The sequence below is a fragment of the Triturus cristatus genome, chromosome 4_2 (assembly GCF_964204655.1).
Source record: "Triturus cristatus chromosome 4_2, aTriCri1.1, whole genome shotgun sequence".
Classification (NCBI taxonomy): domain Eukaryota; kingdom Metazoa; phylum Chordata; class Amphibia; order Caudata; family Salamandridae; genus Triturus; species Triturus cristatus.
This window is the reverse complement of record NC_140586.1, coordinates 397,177,336-397,196,783: the sequence shown is the minus strand read 5'-3', so window position 1 is coordinate 397,196,783 and position 19,448 is coordinate 397,177,336. Positions and strand designations below refer to the sequence as shown.

Here is a 19,448-nt window from a genome sequence, read left to right as displayed (position 1 = left end):
TACTTGGGCCTCCCACACAAGTGAGGCACCATTTTTACCGGGAGACCTGGGGGAACGCTGGGTGGTGGTAAATTTGTGTGAGCCCGGTGATGCCACTACTTTCCCACCCCAAAATGTGTGAAAAAAGTGATTTTTTGAGCAAAAATTGAGGTTTGCAGGGGATTCTGGGTAAGGAAACGTTGGGGGATCCACGCAAGCCATACCTCCCTGGAAGCCGCCGGGTGTCTAGTTTTCAAAAATGCCTGGGTTTGGTAGGTTTCCCTAGATGGCCGCCGCGCACCGGGCCAAAAACCAAAGTGACCCCCCTTGCAAAACCAGGTGGTTTGGCGATAGGCCATCTTGAGGTGGCCTCACTACGTTTGGGGCCCTTGCCTGCCGCGGGTACTTGGGCCTCCCACACAAGTGAGGCACCATTTTTACCGGGAGACCTGGGGGAACGCTGGGTGGTGGTAAATTTGTGTGAGCCCGGTGATGCCACTACTTTCCCACCCCAAAATGTGTGAAAAAAGTGATTTTTTGAGCAAAAATTGAGGTTTGCAGGGGATTCTGGGTAAGGAAACGTTGGGGGATCCACGCAAGCCATACCTCCCTGGAAGCCGCCGGGTGTCTAGTTTTCAAAAATGCCTGGGTTTGGTAGGTTTCCCTAGATGGCCGCCGCGCACCGGGCCAAAAACCAAAGTGACCCCCCTTGCAAAACCAGGTGGTTTGGCGATAGGCCATCTTGAGGTCGCCTCACTACGTTTGGGGCCCTTGCCTGCCGCGGGTACTTGGGCCTCCCACACAAGTGAGGCACCATTTTTACCGGGAGACCTGGGGGAACGCTGGGTGGTGGTAAATTTGTGTGAGCCCGGTGATGCCACTACTTTCCCACCCCAAAATGTGTGAAAAAAGTGATTTTTTGAGCAAAAATTGAGGTTTGCAGGGGATTCTGGGTAAGGAAACGTTGGGGGATCCACGCAAGCCATACCTCCCTGGAAGCCGCCGGGTGTCTAGTTTTCAAAAATGCCTGGGTTTGGTAGGTTTCCCTAGATGGCCGCCGCGCACCGGGCCAAAAACCAAAGTGACCCCCCTTGCAAAACCAGGTGGTTTGGCGATAGGCCATCTTGAGGTGGCCTCACTACGTTTGGGGCCCTTGCCTGCCGCGGGTACTTGGGCCTCCCACACAAGTGAGGCACCATTTTTACCGGGAGACCTGGGGGAACGCTGGGTGGTGGTAAATTTGTGTGAGCCCGGTGATGCCACTACTTTCCCACCCCAAAATGTGTGAAAAAAGTGATTTTTTGAGCAAAAATTGAGGTTTGCAGGGGATTCTGGGTAAGGAAACGTTGGGGGATCCACGCAAGCCATACCTCCCTGGAAGCCGCCGGGTGTCTAGTTTTCAAAAATGCCTGGGTTTGGTAGGTTTCCCTAGATGGCCGCCGCGCACCGGGCCAAAAACCAAAGTGACCCCCCTTGCAAAACCAGGTGGTTTGGCGATAGGCCATCTTGAGGTGGCCTCACTACCTTTGGGGCCCTTGCCTGCCGCGGGTACTTGGGCCTCCCACACAAGTGAGGCACCATTTTTACCGGGAGACCTGGGGGAACGCTGGGTGGTGGTAAATTTGTGTGAGCCCGGTGATGCCACTACTTTCCCACCCCAAAATGTGTTAAAAAAGTGATTTTTTGAGCAAAAATTGAGGTTTGCAGGGGATTCTGGGTAAGGAAACGTTGGGGGATCCACGCAAGCCATACCTCCCTGGAAACCGCCGGGTGTCTAGTTTTCAGAAATGTATAGGTTTGGTAGGTTTCCCTAGGTGCCGGCAGGGCTAGGGTACAAAATCTACAGCTAGTCACTTTGCCAAAAAAAGGGTCATTTTTCACTCCAAAACCACGTTGCGTTTTGCGCCGTTTCCTGTCGCGGGCACTAGGCCGACCCGCACAAGTGAGGTACCATTTTTCTCGTAGGACTTTGGGGAACGCGGGGTGGGTGGAAATTTGTGGATCCACGCAGATTCCAGAACTTTCCATCACAGAAATGTGGGGAAAATGTGTTTTTTTTGTCAATTTTTTACGTTTGCAAGGGATTCTGGGTAACAGACCATGGTGGGAGGCAGTCAAGTCACCCCATCCTGGATTCCCCTGGGTGTCTAGTTTTCAGAAATGTATACGTTTGCTAGGTTTCCCTAGGTGCCGGCAGGGCTAGGGTACAAAATCTACAGCTAGTCACTTTGCCAAAAAAAAGGGTCATTTTTCACTCCAAAACCACGTTGCGTTTTGCGCCGTTTCCTGTCGCGGGCACTAGGCCGACCCGCACAAGTGAGGTACCATTTTTCTCGTAGGACTTTGGGGAACGCGGGGTGGGTGGAAATTTGTGGATCCACGCAGATTCCAGAACTTTCCATCACAGAAATGTGGGGAAAATGTGTTTTTTTTGTCAATTTTTTACGTTTGCAAGGGATTCTGGGTAACAGACCATGGTGGGAGGCAGTCAAGTCACCCCATCCTGGATTCCCCTGGGTGTCTAGTTTTCAGAAATGTATAGGTTTGCTAGGTTTCCCTAGGTGCCGGCAGGGCTAGGGTACAAAATCTACAGCTAGTCACTTTGCCAAAAAAAGGGTCATTTTTCACTCCAAAACCACGTTGCGTTTTGCGCCGTTTCCTGTCGCGGGCACTAGGCCGACCCGCACAAGTGAGGTACCATTTTTCTCGTAGGACTTTGGGGAACGCGGGGTGGGTGGAAATTTGTGGATCCACGCAGATTCCAGAACTTTCCATCACAGAAATGTGGGGAAAATGTGTTTTTTTTGTCAATTTTTTACGTTTGCAAGGGATTCTGGGTAACAGACCATGGTGGGAGGCAGTCAAGTCACCCCATCCTGGATTCCCCTGGGTGTCTAGTTTTCAGAAATGTATAGGTTTGCTAGGTTTCCCTAGGTGCCGGCAGGGCTAGGGTACAAAATCTACAGCTAGTCACTTTGCCAAAAAAAGGGTCATTTTTCACTCCAAAACCACGTTGCGTTTTGCGCCGTTTCCTGTCGCGGGCACTAGGCCGACCCGCACAAGTGAGGTACCATTTTTCTCGTAGGACTTTGGGGAACGCGGGGTGGGTGGAAATTTGTGGATCCACGCAGATTCCAGAACTTTCCATCACAGAAATGTGGGGAAAATGTGTTTTTTTTGTCAATTTTTTACGTTTGCAAGGGATTCTGGGTAACAGACCATGGTGGGAGGCAGTCAAGTCACCCCATCCTGGATTCCCCTGGGTGTCTAGTTTTCAGAAATGTATAGGTTTGCTAGGTTTCCCTAGGTGCCGGCAGGGCTAGGGTACAAAATCTACAGCTAGTCACTTTGCCAAAAAAAGGGTCATTTTTCACTCCAAAACCACGTTGCGTTTTGCGCCGTTTCCTGTCGCGGGCACTAGGCCGACCCGCACAAGTGAGGTACCATTTTTCTCGTAGGACTTTGGGGAACGCGGGGTGGGTGGAAATTTGTGGATCCACGCAGATTCCAGAACTTTCCATCACAGAAATGTGGGGAAAATGTGTTTTTTTTGTCAATTTTTTACGTTTGCAAGGGATTCTGGGTAACAGACCATGGTGGGAGGCAGTCAAGTCACCCCATCCTGGATTCCCCTGGGTGTCTAGTTTTCAGAAATGTATAGGTTTGCTAGGTTTCCCTAGGTGCCGGCAGGGCTAGGGTACAAAATCTACAGCTAGTCACTTTGCCAAAAAAAGGGTCATTTTTCACTCCAAAACCATGTTGCGTTTTGCGCCGTTTCCTGTCGCGGGCACTAGGCCGACCCGCACAAGTGAGGTACCATTTTTCTCGTAGGACTTTGGGGAACGCGGGGTGGGTGGAAATTTGTGGATCCACGCAGATTCCAGAACTTTCCATCACAGAAATGTGGGGAAAATGTGTTTTTTTTGTCAATTTTTTATGTTTGCAAGGGATTCTGGGTAACAGACCATGGTGGGAGGCAGTCAAGTCACCCCATCCTGGATTCCCCTGGGTGTCTAGTTTTCAGAAATGTATAGGTTTGCTAGGTTTCCCTAGGTGCCGGCAGGGCTAGGGTACAAAATCTACAGCTAGTCACTTTGCCAAAAAAAGGGTCATTTTTCACTCCAAAACCATGTTGCGTTTTGCGCCGTTTCCTGTCGCGGGCACTAGGCCGACCCGCACAAGTGAGGTACCATTTTTCTCGTAGGACTTTGGGGAACGCGGGGTGGGTGGAAATTTGTGGATCCACGCAGATTCCAGAACTTTCCATCACAGAAATGTGGGGAAAATGTGTTTTTTTTGTCAATTTTTTACGTTTGCAAGGGATTCTGGGTAACAGACCATGGTGGGAGGCAGTCAAGTCACCCCATCCTGGATTCCCCTGGGTGTCTAGTTTTCAGAAATGTATAGGTTTGCTAGGTTTCCCTAGGTGCCGGCAGGGCTAGGGTACAAAATCTACAGCTAGTCACTTTGCCAAAAAAAGGGTCATTTTTCACTCCAAAACCACGTTGCGTTTTGCGCCGTTTCCTGTCGCGGGCACTAGGCCGACCCGCACAAGTGAGGTACCATTTTTCTCGTAGGACTTTGGGGAACGCGGGGTGGGTGGAAATTTGTGGATCCACGCAGATTCCAGAACTTTCCATCACAGAAATGTGGGGAAAATGTGTTTTTTTTGTCAATTTTTTACGTTTGCAAGGGATTCTGGGTAACAGACCATGGTGGGAGGCAGTCAAGTCACCCCATCCTGGATTCCCCTGGGTGTCTAGTTTTCAGAAATGTATAGGTTTGCTAGGTTTCCCTAGGTGCCGGCAGGGCTAGGGTACAAAATCTACAGCTAGTCACTTTGCCAAAAAAAGGGTCATTTTTCACTCCAAAACCATGTTGCGTTTTGCGCCGTTTCCTGTCGCGGGCACTAGGCCGACCCGCACAAGTGAGGTACCATTTTTCTCGTAGGACTTTGGGGAACGCGGGGTGGGTGGAAATTTGTGGATCCACACAGATTCCAGAACTTTCCATCACAGAAATGTGGGGAAAATGTGTTTTTTTTGTCAATTTTTTACGTTTGCAAGGGATTCTGGGTAACAGACCATGGTGGGAGGCAGTCAAGTCACCCCATCCTGGATTCCCCTGGGTGTCTAGTTTTCAGAAATGTATAGGTTTGCTAGGTTTCCCTAGGTGCCGGCAGGGCTAGGGTACAAAATCTACAGCTAGTCACTTTGCCAAAAAAAGGGTCATTTTTCACTCCAAAACCATGTTGCGTTTTGCGCCGTTTCCTGTCGCGGGCACTAGGCCGACCCGCACAAGTGAGGTACCATTTTTCTCGTAGGACTTTGGGGAACGCGGGGTGGGTGGAAATTTGTGGATCCACGCAGATTCCAGAACTTTCCATCACAGAAATGTGGGGAAAATGTGTTTTTTTTGTCAATTTTTTACGTTTGCAAGGGATTCTGGGTAACAGACCATGGTGGGAGGCAGTCAAGTCACCCCATCCTGGATTCCCCTGGGTGTCTAGTTTTCAGAAATGTATAGGTTTGCTAGGTTTCCCTAGGTGCCGGCAGGGCTAGGGTACAAAATCTACAGCTAGTCACTTTGCCAAAAAAAGGGTCATTTTTCACTCCAAAACCACGTTGCGTTTTGCGCCGTTTCCTGTCGCGGGCACTAGGCCGACCCGCACAAGTGAGGTACCATTTTTCTCGTAGGACTTTGGGGAACGCGGGGTGGGTGGAAATTTGTGGATCCACGCAGATTCCAGAACTTTGCATCACAGAAATGTGGGGAAAATGTGGTTTTTTTTTCAATTTTTTACGTTTGCAAGGGATTCTGGGTAACAGACCATGGTGGGAGGCAGTCAAGTCACCCCATCCTGGATTCCCCTGGGTGTCTAGTTTTCAGAAATGTATAGGTTTGCTAGGTTTCCCTAGGTGCCGGCAGGGCTAGGGTACAAAATCTACAGCTAGTCACTTTGCCAAAAAAAGGGTCATTTTTCACTCCAAAACCACGTTGCGTTTTGCGCCGTTTCCTGTCGCGGGCACTAGGCCGACCCGCACAAGTGAGGTACCATTTTTCTCGTAGGACTTTGGGGAACGCGGGGTGGGTGGAAATTTGTGGATCCACGCAGATTCCAGAACTTTGCATCACAGAAATGTGGGGAAAATGTGGTTTTTTTTTCAATTTTTTACGTTTGCAAGGGATTCTGGGTAACAGACCATGGTGGGAGGCAGTCAAGTCACCCCATCCTGGATTCCCCTGGGTGTCTAGTTTTCAGAAATGTATAGGTTTGCTAGGTTTCCCTAGGTGCCGGCAGGGCTAGGGTACAAAATCTACAGCTAGTCACTTTGCCAAAAAAAGGGTCATTTTTCACTCCAAAACCACGTTGCGTTTTGCGCCGTTTCCTGTCGCGGGCACTAGGCCGACCCGCACAAGTGAGGTACCATTTTTCTCGTAGGACTTTGGGGAACGCGGGGTGGGTGGAAATTTGTGGATCCACGCAGATTCCAGAACTTTGCATCACAGAAATGTGGGGAAAATGTGGTTTTTTTTTCAATTTTTTACGTTTGCAAGGGATTCTGGGTAACAGACCATGGTGGGAGGCAGTCAAGTCACCCCATCCTGGATTCCCCTGGGTGTCTAGTTTTCAAAAATGTATAGGTTTGCTAGGTTTCCCTAGGTGCCGGCAGGGCTAGGGTTCAAAAACTACAGCTAGACTCTTTGCAAAAAAAGTGTAAATTTTCAGTGTGAAAATGTGGTGTGTTCACCTTAGGTTTTGAGCCACTTCCTGTCGTGGGCACTATGCCTACCCACACAAGTGAGGTACCATTTTTCTCGGGAGACTTAGGGTAGTTCAAATTTGTAAAGCTACTGTTATTACCTGTTGATTTTTGATGCATTTCTCCCTTCCAAATGAAAGACATTGTGTAAAAAAAAAGTCATTTTGAAAAATGACCAATAATTGTCATGCAAATATGAGTATTCCCAATTTCGAAAATGTGCAAATATGCACTGTTTCTGAACTCTGTAATTTGTTCCCATTTCAGAAATACATAGGTGACTTTCATACCGATTTTTCCAAGTATACATTTTCCCACAATAATTGCTATATACCCGGACCAAAAAAAAAAAACATTACAAAATGCTGCTCATTTTTCTACTCTGGGTTCGTTGGGCTCTTGATGAACCTACAAGTCCTATATGTCCACACAACCAGGAAGGTCTACCGGATGTAACGGTACATTGCTTTCAAAGAGATGTCATAATTCGAAGAAGTTACAGGTAAAAACGTTGACTCAAGAGGCTGCTTTTTTCAACAAATTTTTAATTTCTCATATATTTGCCTGTAAATTTCTATAAAGAAACCTTGATGGATCTACGCAAATGACCCCTTGCTGAATTCAGAATTTTGTCTACTTTTCAAAAATGTATAGCTTTCCAGGATCCATTATTGTTTTGTTACCCTTTTCTACCGTTAACTGGAAGGAGGTTGAAAGCACAAAAAATAGCAAAAATAGGGTATGTCCCAGAAAAATGCCAAAACTGTGTAAAAAATGTTGGTTTTCTAACAAAAGTCTGTCATTCCCTAAAAGCTGGAGAAATTGTGATTTCAGCCCCACAAACCCTTTTTTGATACCATTTGCAGAGAAAAACCCAGAAGCTTTCATTTGCAGCCCATTTTTCACATTTTTCACAAAAAAAAAAAAAAATTGCTGTATTTTGACTAATTTCTGGGAACCCTCTAGGAGAATCCACAAACCCTGGGTACCTTTAGAATCCCCAAGATGTTGGAAGAAAAGGACGCAAATTTGGCGTGGATACCTAATGTGGTCAAAAAGTTACAGGGGCCTAAGCGCGCACTACCTCAAATAGCCCAAAAAGGGCTTAGCACAGGAGGGGAAAAGGCCTAGCAGCGAAGGGGTTAAGATATATTAAATACAAGAGAATTCACAGGCAACAGCGCAAGCCATGTGTAGGCAAAACCTAATAACCAATGTTTCAGAACCAGGTAAAAATACCAATGAAATTCACCAGTCCTAATTTACTGAGCCAACTATAACTTGCACTGGTCATGACCTCACATATTACATGACATATTAAACGGCATCAGTGATATCATACAATCATTGTGACACCGTCCTACAGGTGTGGACAATGGTCTATTCATCTTAATGGGATTACCTACTTAAATTCCTTACAGTGCAAATGTATAGCGGTCAAGCTCAACTTAAATTTGCAGATCACGTGAAGACACTTTCTTCCAGGCCCTGTGGACTTAACTCAGTAGTTTAGCAAGATACACTACATACATAAGATGGGTTCAGTGGTGGCATACAACTTAAGAGCCATGATTACATCATTTTGTTTGTATGATATAAAAATTTGAGATCCGTCTAGGATTACTGTAGCACAGCAGACACACTGTATACCATCAAGAATTGCAACTCTTAAGAACAACGCTGCCCGGCCTCCAGGATGTGGGCTATGAAGCTGTGCCTTATATGTATACGCCGCCGGCCTCAGGGTTGTAGGCGAACTGCTGTGTTTGTCATTCACACCTTGCACAATAATTTTTTTTTTTTTTTTTTTTAAACATCGGAGGATGAAGACACTCAGTGCAGACGACGTGACTGTTATAGAGGACACTGATGCGTCGATAGTAAAGCAAGAGGCATCTGGATTGCAGCCTGAGGATGCAAGGCTTTCTATTGGAAGAGCTAAACTCCAGGTTGCCCCAAACATGGTGCAGCTGGTGTTGACTGCCTTCACTGGTGTTACAGGGTGTAGAGTGAATACAGAAAACTTTTTGCTTATAACATTTTTTCAGTTGTAGATGGATGATGTATTTTTGGATGAGATTGTTAAGCAGACTAATTTGTATGCTGAACAGTATTTAAGGGAAAACGGTGCAGACTTGAGGCCCCATTCTAAAGCTACCTGGTGGACTTACACAAATCTGTATGATTTGAAGTCGTCCTTGGGTGGGTTTAACTTAAACAGGCTCGATAAGGAAGCCATCACCGTCTTTATATTAGTCTACTAGTTCCTTTATGGCAACCTCTATAGTTCCTGCTATCAGGAGTCGTTATCGTTATTTGCTTCTGCTCCAGATGCTGCATTTTGTTGATAATGGTTTAGCGTTGCCACAAGATCACCCTGATTGCGACTGTCCTTTTAAGATTTGGCTTGTCCTTGATCACTTTGTAGATCGATTTACATAGATCTATGCTCCAGGGAAAGTAATAGCTGTGAACGAGTCTTTGGTCCTTTTCAAGGGCCATTTGGTTTTTAGGAAGTACATTCCTAGCAAGAGGTCACGTTATGAAATTAAGATGTAGGTGCTGTCTGAGAGTAGTACTGGATGGGTCTATAATTTCAGGGAGGACAAGCTCTACCCTAGCGCTTTAAAAAAATGTTATAGCACAGGCGCCGAACGCATTTGCAAGGCAATAGGTCTCGCATTCGCAAGAGTTTAAGCTATTGGTATTGTAAATGACAATGCCATATAATTATCTGTTTTGAAAACAACACATAAATCAAAGGCATTGTCATTTACTATGCCAATAGCTCATACTCTTGTAAACGTGGTATCTATTGCATTGCAAATTCTTGTTCAAATTGCCACTGGGGCAGGTTTTCTTCCTATGTTACCTGCAGTTACTACATTATGACTAGCTGTTACGTTGAAATTCACACAAATATGGCTATAAAGGACATTTCTTAGCATAGATGTTTTGCGTTGATTAAAAAAAAAAATTTAACATCTTGTGAGCTTTGGATGGCCCCGGCCGTCCGACGTCACGGTGGGCGTGTGCGGAGGACGGCCGGGGGCCGTCTGAACTCAACCCACTCAATAAAACTCCCGTACAGCGCGAAAATTCACACCGCGCGGAAAGGGTTATATGACACCATTTCACAAAAATAGTCAAGAAAATTTCAATAAAGCGAAACTTTAGTGTTCAGATCCCCTAAATTGCAATTTGCTGCACCATAAAATTAAAGGTGTACATTCATGTCTTCAGGCTGACAATACAATACTTTACTAAACAAACTTATGACATTGGAACTAAACATTGACTTACAGAACGAGATATTAAGATCAAGTGTACTGATAAATGTACATTACTACAGTGCAAAGGTCAAATACAATGTCATTACGGTAAGCCAGCCTAACTTTCAAAAAGAACAACTTAGTTAACTGCCTCACAAATAATCTTTCCACTTCTGTTGAACCTTTACCTCCAACCTTTACCAAACTTATCAGTTTATTCAACCCAACATGCTACAACTAGCAGATGGTGCAGAGATTATCCAAGAACTGCAAAACCTCGAGGACACGTCTAGACTTGACAAGTGTACTGTACCGTTTAACGAACAGACTATGATCAACCAACCACATTAAACGCAATTTCAATACAGAAAGACTTGAGAACTATGGTTGATCTACCAACCTACAACTATCTGACGCAATCCAAAAAACTATAGACAGAACCATCATCAGGTAAGGAACTTCAGAATGATGGTGGACAGCAACATATGCCTTATCCCACATGCAAATCAAGTCACAAGAACTGCATTCTAAACAATGTAATTTAGTGTAACAATATTTCACACCTAGGAGGAACCAGCAGAAATTAGGTTCAATAACACCTCACTTAGGGTATAACTAGATAGAACATTTTCTTTATAGTTCAGCCTTAACTACGGTATCTAGCAGTGGAAGCGGGATGATGTTCAGCGTTCCAAAAAAAAAAAAAAAACATTCATACGGGCCTGTTATATAACTGTAGGCAACAAACAATGTAAACAATGCACGTTAGAGTAAGATTATAAACAAGGAGGGAGCGGTGCACCCACAAGAATAGTCAATTGACCTTCCATTATTATACGGATCCCGGGATCGGTAGGGGCATACCAGTGCCCTCCTTTCTTTCACTGAAGTCTACTTGTTGGGCCTATACGAGTTGGAGCAAAATACCATGTTCAATAGAGGAATAAAAAACTGCACGTGACGGGATTGTAATACCAACATTATCTGATGGATTGGATACCAACACAGAATAAAGATCACAAAAGCTCTGATGAAGTTCAATGTATACTGAACGAAGCGTTGGCTGTACGTTTTTGGTTACTGGAATATATATATATATATATATATATATATATATATATATATATATATATATTCACTGAAAAAACCATAGGTTTCACACATGTTATAGTTAGTGGAAATTTTACTGATAAAAAACCAATGAAATTGCCCCGTTATAGTTAGCGCAGGCAACTATAACTCACGCGACCACAATCCTCTGCTGATGCTAATACTGTATTTAGACACTTATTTGCCCATGTCTTCTTCCATACATTTTTAGCTATACATATATTACAAATATTTTTTTTTCATAAAGACACATATGTCATCAGCAGAGGATTGCGGTCGCGTGAGTTATAGTTGCCTGCGCTAACTATAACGGGGCAATTTCATTGGTTTTTTATCAGTAAAATTTCCACTAACTATAACATGTGTGAAACCTATGGTTTTTTCAGTGAATTTGCAAGGTTTTTTAAATGCTAATTCCTAACTATAACGTGTGTGAAACCTATGGTTTTTTCAGTGAATTAGTACGGTTTTTTAAATGCTAAGTTTTTTTCCCTTATAATAAGCCCTGTACATTTGGTGGCCTACGGCCACCAAAAGCACAGGGGGTGGGGTAAGTGTGGATAGTGTTTTTTTCCATTGTAATAAGCCCAGCACATTTGGTGGCCTTCGGCCACCAAAAGCACAGGGGGTGGGGTAAGTGTGGATAGTGTTTTTTTTATTTTTATTTTTTTACCGTACGCTTACCGTAAGCGTACGGTAAGCGTACCCCGCGAAATTGCCGAAAAAAAAATAAAACCGTTTTTGCACTTGGGGGATGTTTGGGGACTCCCTCAACATGACTATGTGGGAGGGAGTTGTCAAAACAGCCCCTTTACATGTTTTTGGGCTTCCGATTTTAAAAATCTCTCTCAGTGCGAGAGACAAAATGGCGGCCGCCGCTTCCTGGTTTCGGCCGATTCGAATGTTTACTAAGATCTAAGAGCCAATCAGAATCGCGCTCGCGCACGCCACCGTACGCTTACCGTAAGCGTACGGTAAGCGTACCGTAAGCTGGCTCAGATATATATATTGATTTAAAGGCTATTTTCTCAGAATCTACTGAACAGATTTACACCAAACCTACAAAAGGCACTTCCTTGACCTAGGGACTACCTCTCTGCCAAATTTTGAGTAATTCTGTTCAGCCATTCGGGCTGTAGCTCGTTCTAAAGGTCCTATGGAAAAATGCATGGGAAAAACGCGTTTTGGGACCCCCCTTTTATCTCAGCCCCCGCTTGACGAATCCCCCCGAGACTTTCAGGGTAGGAGCGGAGCGTAGCGCCCCACCTATTTTGAGAAATTCGCGAGGATTCGTCGACCGGCGCCAAAGTTATTCAAAATAGAATGTTGAGGTTTTCCTATGGAAACGTGGTCCTAACTATAACTACCTACTGGCTATCGCCAGTAGGTAATATATATATATATATATATATATATATAATTATTATTTATTTTTAAAGTGGAAGGAAATAAAAATGTTTTTTTCTAAACAATATACTGAAAGATCTATCGACTATTTTTGTGGGTGCAACGCTCCGACCTAGTTTTTAGGTCTCGCCTTGGCAGCGCATGCGCCGTCTCAGCGAGAACTAAAGTAATCTGTATGTTGTGTTAAATTTAATGTTATTTGTCTTTGTGCTTGCTATTGGCTCCGTTGTTGGTATCTCTTTTTCTGTTGGCGATTTCCTAACTTCCCTGTGGTCCCGATACAGCAGCGCCTAACTACTGTGTTATTTCACTCTGCCTGCACTTGAGTGCCATCTGTTTCAGTGGCATCTGCTTTGCACGCTGTAGTCTTCCTTTGTAATTGAAGACTACAGTTAACTTATGCTGCTGGCGCTTGCATTTCTACATCTGGCAGCTTCCTGCCCTCACCTGACACTATTTAAATTTAATATACATGAGATATCAGTTTATTTATAATTAAATGATGCCACCCACGCCGAGGCTCGAACCCTGTTCTCCTGCTCCAAGGTCGGCAGCTTTATATGTTGAGCCACCTCCTTGCACCTATCGTTTCATTTGGTTTCAAACGTGCTTGTTTCATTGGTGCATGATAAACCAGCAGGATGCCATGGAGATTCGATTGCCCGCCTCTGATACATGCGGCGATCTGCATTTTGCACGTTAGAACCCCAGCAGTTATTGCAGCCTTCTTCCTACTGGCGATTGGGAAAATAATACCACTATATTCCGTCATATTGACACTTATTTGCAGTGCTTAGTAGCTCTATGTAAGAAAAACTTTAAGGTAACTGTGGACATTTACAAATGCTCTAGTTAAAGTTATTAAAGGCATCCACATGCAGCAAAAGTGCAAAACGGTGCTCCATTACACTTTCCATGGTGTATCAGGCTGTATTCTTTTTTAACGTTCCTTTGCGCCGTTTTTTTTATTTATTAAATGTTAAGTATGTAAAATGGGGGGGGGGGGGGGTACAAAATTGCTGAAACTATATAAACAAACTGGTTTATTCTAACGAAGTTCCATTCCTGTGCTAATGGTAACGCATTCTCAGGAGCAAGCAGGCATAAAATCACATTTTTATACACACAACCCACTGGACAGCAACATCTGGGCACTTGCCCACATTCTATTCACAAGCATGCCAACGGTCAGCAGTTCCACTACCACACTATCTACGTCCATCACTGTCAGGTACAGAGGCATTGTCATTTACAATAGCTAAAACTCGCATAAATGCGAGACCTATTGCATTGCAAATGCTTGTTTAATATTACTCTGCTATGCAGTAATATCACACCAACTTATATTGGAGTGGAAGTGCACCAACCCATCACCATTTGGAACTGTCAAGTGGGATTTTGAGTTCCACCGTTGGTGTGAACTATGCACGTTCATTAACTCTTCTACCCTATATAAATAACACTATCAATCACTGCCCAAAGACCGCTCCAGCATGCTACTCTAGTTTCTACCGTACAACTAGAAAACGCTTCCCAAAAAGGCATCCAAGCAAATACATTTGAAACCAGGCATTCCTCCAACTCTAGTGTGGTGCCACTACCATCCAATAATTTGTTTCGCCACCCCAAAGGCCTAAAACAAATGCATGGCAAGCCATACACATTGGGACTCACTTCGACTATGCATGTAATGACATTGGAAGAGGCCATAACGGTCAGGTCATCCAAACACTATAAGGTTTTTGAGGAGTTAAGTGGCAAATCTTGAACAAGCATTCAGGAAAATCATTGAGCCCACAGGAATTAAGAAGGAACAAGTACCTCTTTAAGCACAGTGACGAAGAGCAAAAAGAAAACACAGGGGGTGTACTTCCCAAAGATCAGAATGAAGGGTTGTGAACAGAACCAAAAGAATGAAGAATCGCAAACGTTCGAATTCTCAAGACAGGGGTGGGCAACTGCTGAACTGTCACGGCTTTACAAGGACGTTAAAAAGTTGATTCAATCTGAAATTATCGTTCAATATTAAAATCCTAATACATTTTTGAACAAATAAATCAAGCAAGAATTAACAACGAGCAATCGACTATTTTTTAATTAAACATTTGGGTTCAAAGTAAGACCACCGCGCGAGTCATACAGGAGTTTCAGCGAACGGTCGCGAGGGGGGGGGGGGGGGGTTTAAGGGACGCAACACTACTGAATCTCCGTTGCACGAGCCGCCAGCGTCCCAAACCCTCGTGTCTTGTGGGAACAAAGCAGGGATGGCTCTGGCGGCAGGGAACCAAAGGGTGGGGGAGGAGGGCTCGTTCCCTGGAAAGGGTACACACACACTTACGTGGTAATAATAAGGCCTTACAACACACAGTCATGATGACAAACAGTGCACCCTTTTTGGACAAAATTATTGAGTCTGCGGGGCAGCTGCTTATACCAGTACCGAAACGTCCACCAACTAAATAAAAAGCACCAACCCGTTCTGCGGCCCTACCTAAGCCGCTGACACGGCCTTCATTTTAACCACCCGCGTAAAAGACTGCGTGGCAAGTCCTCGCAACAATCCCCGCCAGAGGCGTCTCGCCGCCACCCTGACCACCTCATTCCAGTACCAGGCTCACAGTGGTAACGTGCAGCCACCTACCCGTCCATTGCCGAACAGGTCGCCGCTTCGATGGTAAGTATGTACGTGCAGCCGCCTCCGACAAACAGCGACAAAATGGCGACTATGGCTTCCCGGAAACAGCCGAACGTGAGCGTGATGAAAGCCGAGAACTGACGGGAATAGCCGAAAAGCAAGGAAAGCGGCGAATGGGTGTTATTGCCTATTCAGCTACAATGAGGGCGCGGTTTACAAAAGGGAGGGGGGAGGGCGTTTGTCTGTGTGCGGTGCGCGTACAGTGCATGTAGTGGTACCTGTCAGTGATAACTCCAGTGAGCATTTCTAGAAGTGAAGTTTGAAAATTACGGAATGAAACGATTCTTAACTAAGGCGCTAAAAAGTGTAATGAAAAGAGACCTTTGATTTTATGAAATCATTGGTATTGTGAAGGCGGTTAATATCCTGCTGATAGGATTGACTATTGCGTATAAACCGGAACTCCTTGGGGCAGATTTATTAGGTTTTGCCGTAGGGAAGCGCAGCAGGCCTTCCTGCTGCGCTTCCCTACGGCAAAAGAAAAGGGCAGGAATGCGCCGTATCTACAAAATGAGGCGCATTCCTGTCCTTTTCCCCTGCGCCGGCGCACAATGGGCTGCCTGCGCCAACGCAGGCACCTCTGCACCATGGTGCAAGGGTGCCTGCGTTGCGGAGATGAATATTTTTGTACAGGAAGTGAAACCTTTCTGTACAAAAATAATCACAAGAGGTTTTTCCTCTTAGTATGGGTGCTGCAGAATGCAGCACACATAGAAAAAGGAACAAGCATTAGCATAGCCAATAGGTCTCGCCTTTGGGACCTTATAAGTGTTTAGCCATGCAACAGTTGCATAACTTAATACTTATAAGGGCCCAAAAGCGAGACCTATTGGCTATGCCAAGCGGCCGTGCGGCTGTGAAAGTGAAAGTGATCGCGATCACGATCAAACATCAAAGCGGCCTTGCGGCCGTGAAAGTGAAACTAATCGCGGTAAAGCTCGGCGCGCGAGCCCGCGCACATGCACTGTAGCTCTAGGCTGGCCTGGTAGCACTTTTTGGAGCCCTCTCAATAAGTCTCGCCAGACCAGCGCATGCGCTGGGTCAGGCGAGACCTAAAAACAAGGAGAAATAAAGATATTTCTTCCTGTTGCGCCTCCCTTACGCCTCCCCTGGGGAGGCGGAAGCTTTTGGCGCTGCCTCAGATTTACGATTTCTCGTAAATCTGGGGCAGTGTCAAAAGGCCATGGGTGTTGCTGGGAACGCCCCCAGCAACACCCAGTCCCTTTAACGCAGAACACTGCGTTAAAGGGACTGATATTTATGAGGCAGCATTAAGCCCAAAAAAGTGGCTCAGTGCTGCCTGATAAATATTACGCAGGCTTCTGCGCCACGGAACGTCACAAAAAGTGACGTTCCGATGGTGCAACGGGCCTCATAAATCTGCCCCCTTATGTTTAATTATTTTTGTTTTGTGTGTGGTTTTATGTAGCGCCAACTCGACCTGAAGGTTTTGGAGCGCCTCACACGTTTATCAGTTACATTACATAATGACACATCCATTTTTGGTAGGCACGGAGAGTTTAAGTGATTTCCTTAGAATTACAGGATGTGAAACCAACACCACGGAACGAACCTGGTTCCCCAGCGCCAAAGTCGACAGCTCTGGTCATTAGGCCACATCATGCTCCTCCTGATAATCGATCGAACACCATAGAGGCAAAAGTGCGTAATAAAAAGTATGAGAACTGATCTTGAGAGCAACAAGGGTGGATTCTGGAAGAGTGTGGAGTTTGGGAGGGGTCGGTTCGAAAGAAGTGGCTACAAAAATCACAAAATATTCAGCAATTTATTATGTTCACCTTAAATGAAAAATAAATACAAATTAAAGTAATCAGGATAATGCACACATTTACGTTATGAAAACTAAATTGGTTTATACGACTACTGCACATGATTGTGTGTGAAACTAGCTTACATGCCAATAGACCTGGTTCAGGCGGGAGACCACTTTTGTAAGCCAAAAATGGCTTTACTACAGCTGTCTCCAGCCAAAAATGATCCTTGCCTCAATATAGGTCAATTGGGATAATATCTCTGTTTTTTTACAAAATCGCATACACGCCAACATTTTACAAGAGTAAAGAAAGTGGCAGATTTTAGAAAAATGATCTGTAGAATGCATTTTCTCATTTTGCTTCTATTGAAGAGAGGCAATTTCAGACGGGAGGCAGCCAAATTAAAGCCTCCCACCTGAATCTGGTCTATTGGCACGTATGAAATCTTCCATTTTCCTCTTTTAAAATGTTGGCATGTATGAACCAGTCACAGAACGGAATACTGGTTGGCACAGTTGGGAATGTTGGCATGTAAATTTATAGCGCTGCAAAATCCCAGCCTGCGACTTTTCGCACAGTATAAGATAGGCTGCCACAAAAAGTACAGAGAGATTTTGCACCTCATTTAGAGTTTGGGGTGACCCGCAGTACGGCAGGGTAAGCAGAGGGTATTACCTCTCTTACCCTAGCATCCTACTGCCCAACATATTTATCGATCTCCTCCAGCCTGTAGTGTGGGAGCCACCCAGCCCACACAATACATTGTTGTTGTGTAGCACCCCTGAGGGCGGGCTTGCCCAAATGGTATAAGTAAACGGGCGCATGACCGCTCGTGTCTTGGCCCCTACATCCCATGCAGTGTGTGTGTGCATTATTTTATAAGGTTCACCACTCCTAGGCCTCACTCCGCGGCACCAGAGTGATCGCTGACCTGGGCCGCTACATAGCAGGGATCTCTGTACTTACAAAGGAGCTCCTGCCACTGTGGTTACTCTGATGGCACTACAAGTGACTTCCATCAAGGTCAGCAATAATAATTCTGGAATGGTTGTATTTTTTTACACTAAAGTAGGGGAACTGTTTATGTAAATTTTTAAAGATTGGGGACATCATTCTCAATAGATCCTGCAGACTTTATACAGTCTGGAGAAGATGACCATCAGGAACATCATTCTTTAATAAGCAAATAAATGTAACAATGTGTGGACAGCAAGCAAAATACTACCATAATATACACGAGTATGCACCTCTTTTAGTTGCTAAAACACATTTATTTGTAACAAATGAAAACAGAATAACTAAAGGTGTGAGTGTAGTTTAAAATTCAGTTTTTTTGTGATTTCATATGATGTGTTTCAGATCAGAAAAGGGCATAATAAAACTCTTGTGGTGGTGTATCAGTGTCCCAAATGTTCAAGAGTATAGTCACACTACTGGCTTTATATAACTGTGAAGTATACAGCTAGTGACATTTTATTAAGTCATTTACCAGATGTCTGCAGAGGAAACATCTTTTGGCGTTACACCAAAATGATGAGAAAAAAACACAACATAAGATTTGCAGATAAAAACAAGATGTGAACCACATCCTCAAAAAAAGGCATACACTCCCTAGAAGGTTTGTGCTCAGCATACCTGGCCAGACAGATCCATTATCTGCGACAAAGCACTGGACTGGACCACCTCCTTTCTCACCGGCAGAACCCAGAGTGTACGCCTCCCTCCATTCCGCTCTAAAGACACCAAGATCATCTGCAGCGTACCCCAAGGATCGTCTCTCAGCCCGCCACTCTTCAACATCTACATGGCACCGCTCGCCAACATCGCCAGATCGCATGACCTCAACATCGTCTCATACGTCAACGACACCCAGCTGATCCTCTCCCGCACCAAGGCCCCCACCACCGCCAAATCCAACCTCCACAAAGGAATGAAGGCCATCGCCGAATGGATGACGACGAGCCGCCTGAAACTGACCTCGGACAAGACGGAGGTCCTCATCGTATCCAGCCCCTCCGCCTGGGATGACTCATGGTGGCCGGCCGCACTGGGAGCTGCACCGACGCCCACTAACTACGCACGCAACCTGGGAGTCATCCTGGACTCCGCACTGTCGATGACCCAGCAAGTGAACACTGTCTCCTCCTCCTGCTTCAACACCCTCCGCATGCTCCGTAAGATCTACAGATGGATCCCCACCGGTACCAGAAGGACAGTCACCCAGGCCCTTGTCACCAGCAGACTGGACTACGGCAACGCTCTCTATGCAGGAACATCAGCCAAACTCCAGAAACAACTACAACGCATACAGAACGCCCCTGCACACCTCATCCTCAACATCCCCCGCCACAGCCACATCACAGCCCACCTGAAAGACCTTCACTGGCTCCCCGTCAACAAGAGGATCACCTTCAAGCTCCTCACCCACGCACACAAAGCTCTCCAC

General features: G+C 45.3%; 1 protein-coding gene across 2 annotated transcripts in view; it reads right to left on the bottom strand.

Annotated features, from left to right (window-relative positions):
• PTBP2 (polypyrimidine tract binding protein 2) overlaps positions 1-15,321 on the bottom strand; it is a 220,129-nt gene extending 204,808 nt beyond the window's left edge. The window contains exon 1 of one of the 2 annotated variants that reach the window (XM_085601853.1): positions 15,174-15,321. In XM_085601853.1, coding sequence (XP_085457979.1) covers positions 15,174-15,181 — 8 coding nt within the window. In that variant the 5' untranslated portion in view covers positions 15,182-15,321. The remainder of the gene's footprint in view (positions 1-15,173) is intronic. The other variant, XM_085601852.1, reaches the window with a different exon arrangement.
• Positions 15,322-19,448: the final 4,127 nt, after the last annotated feature.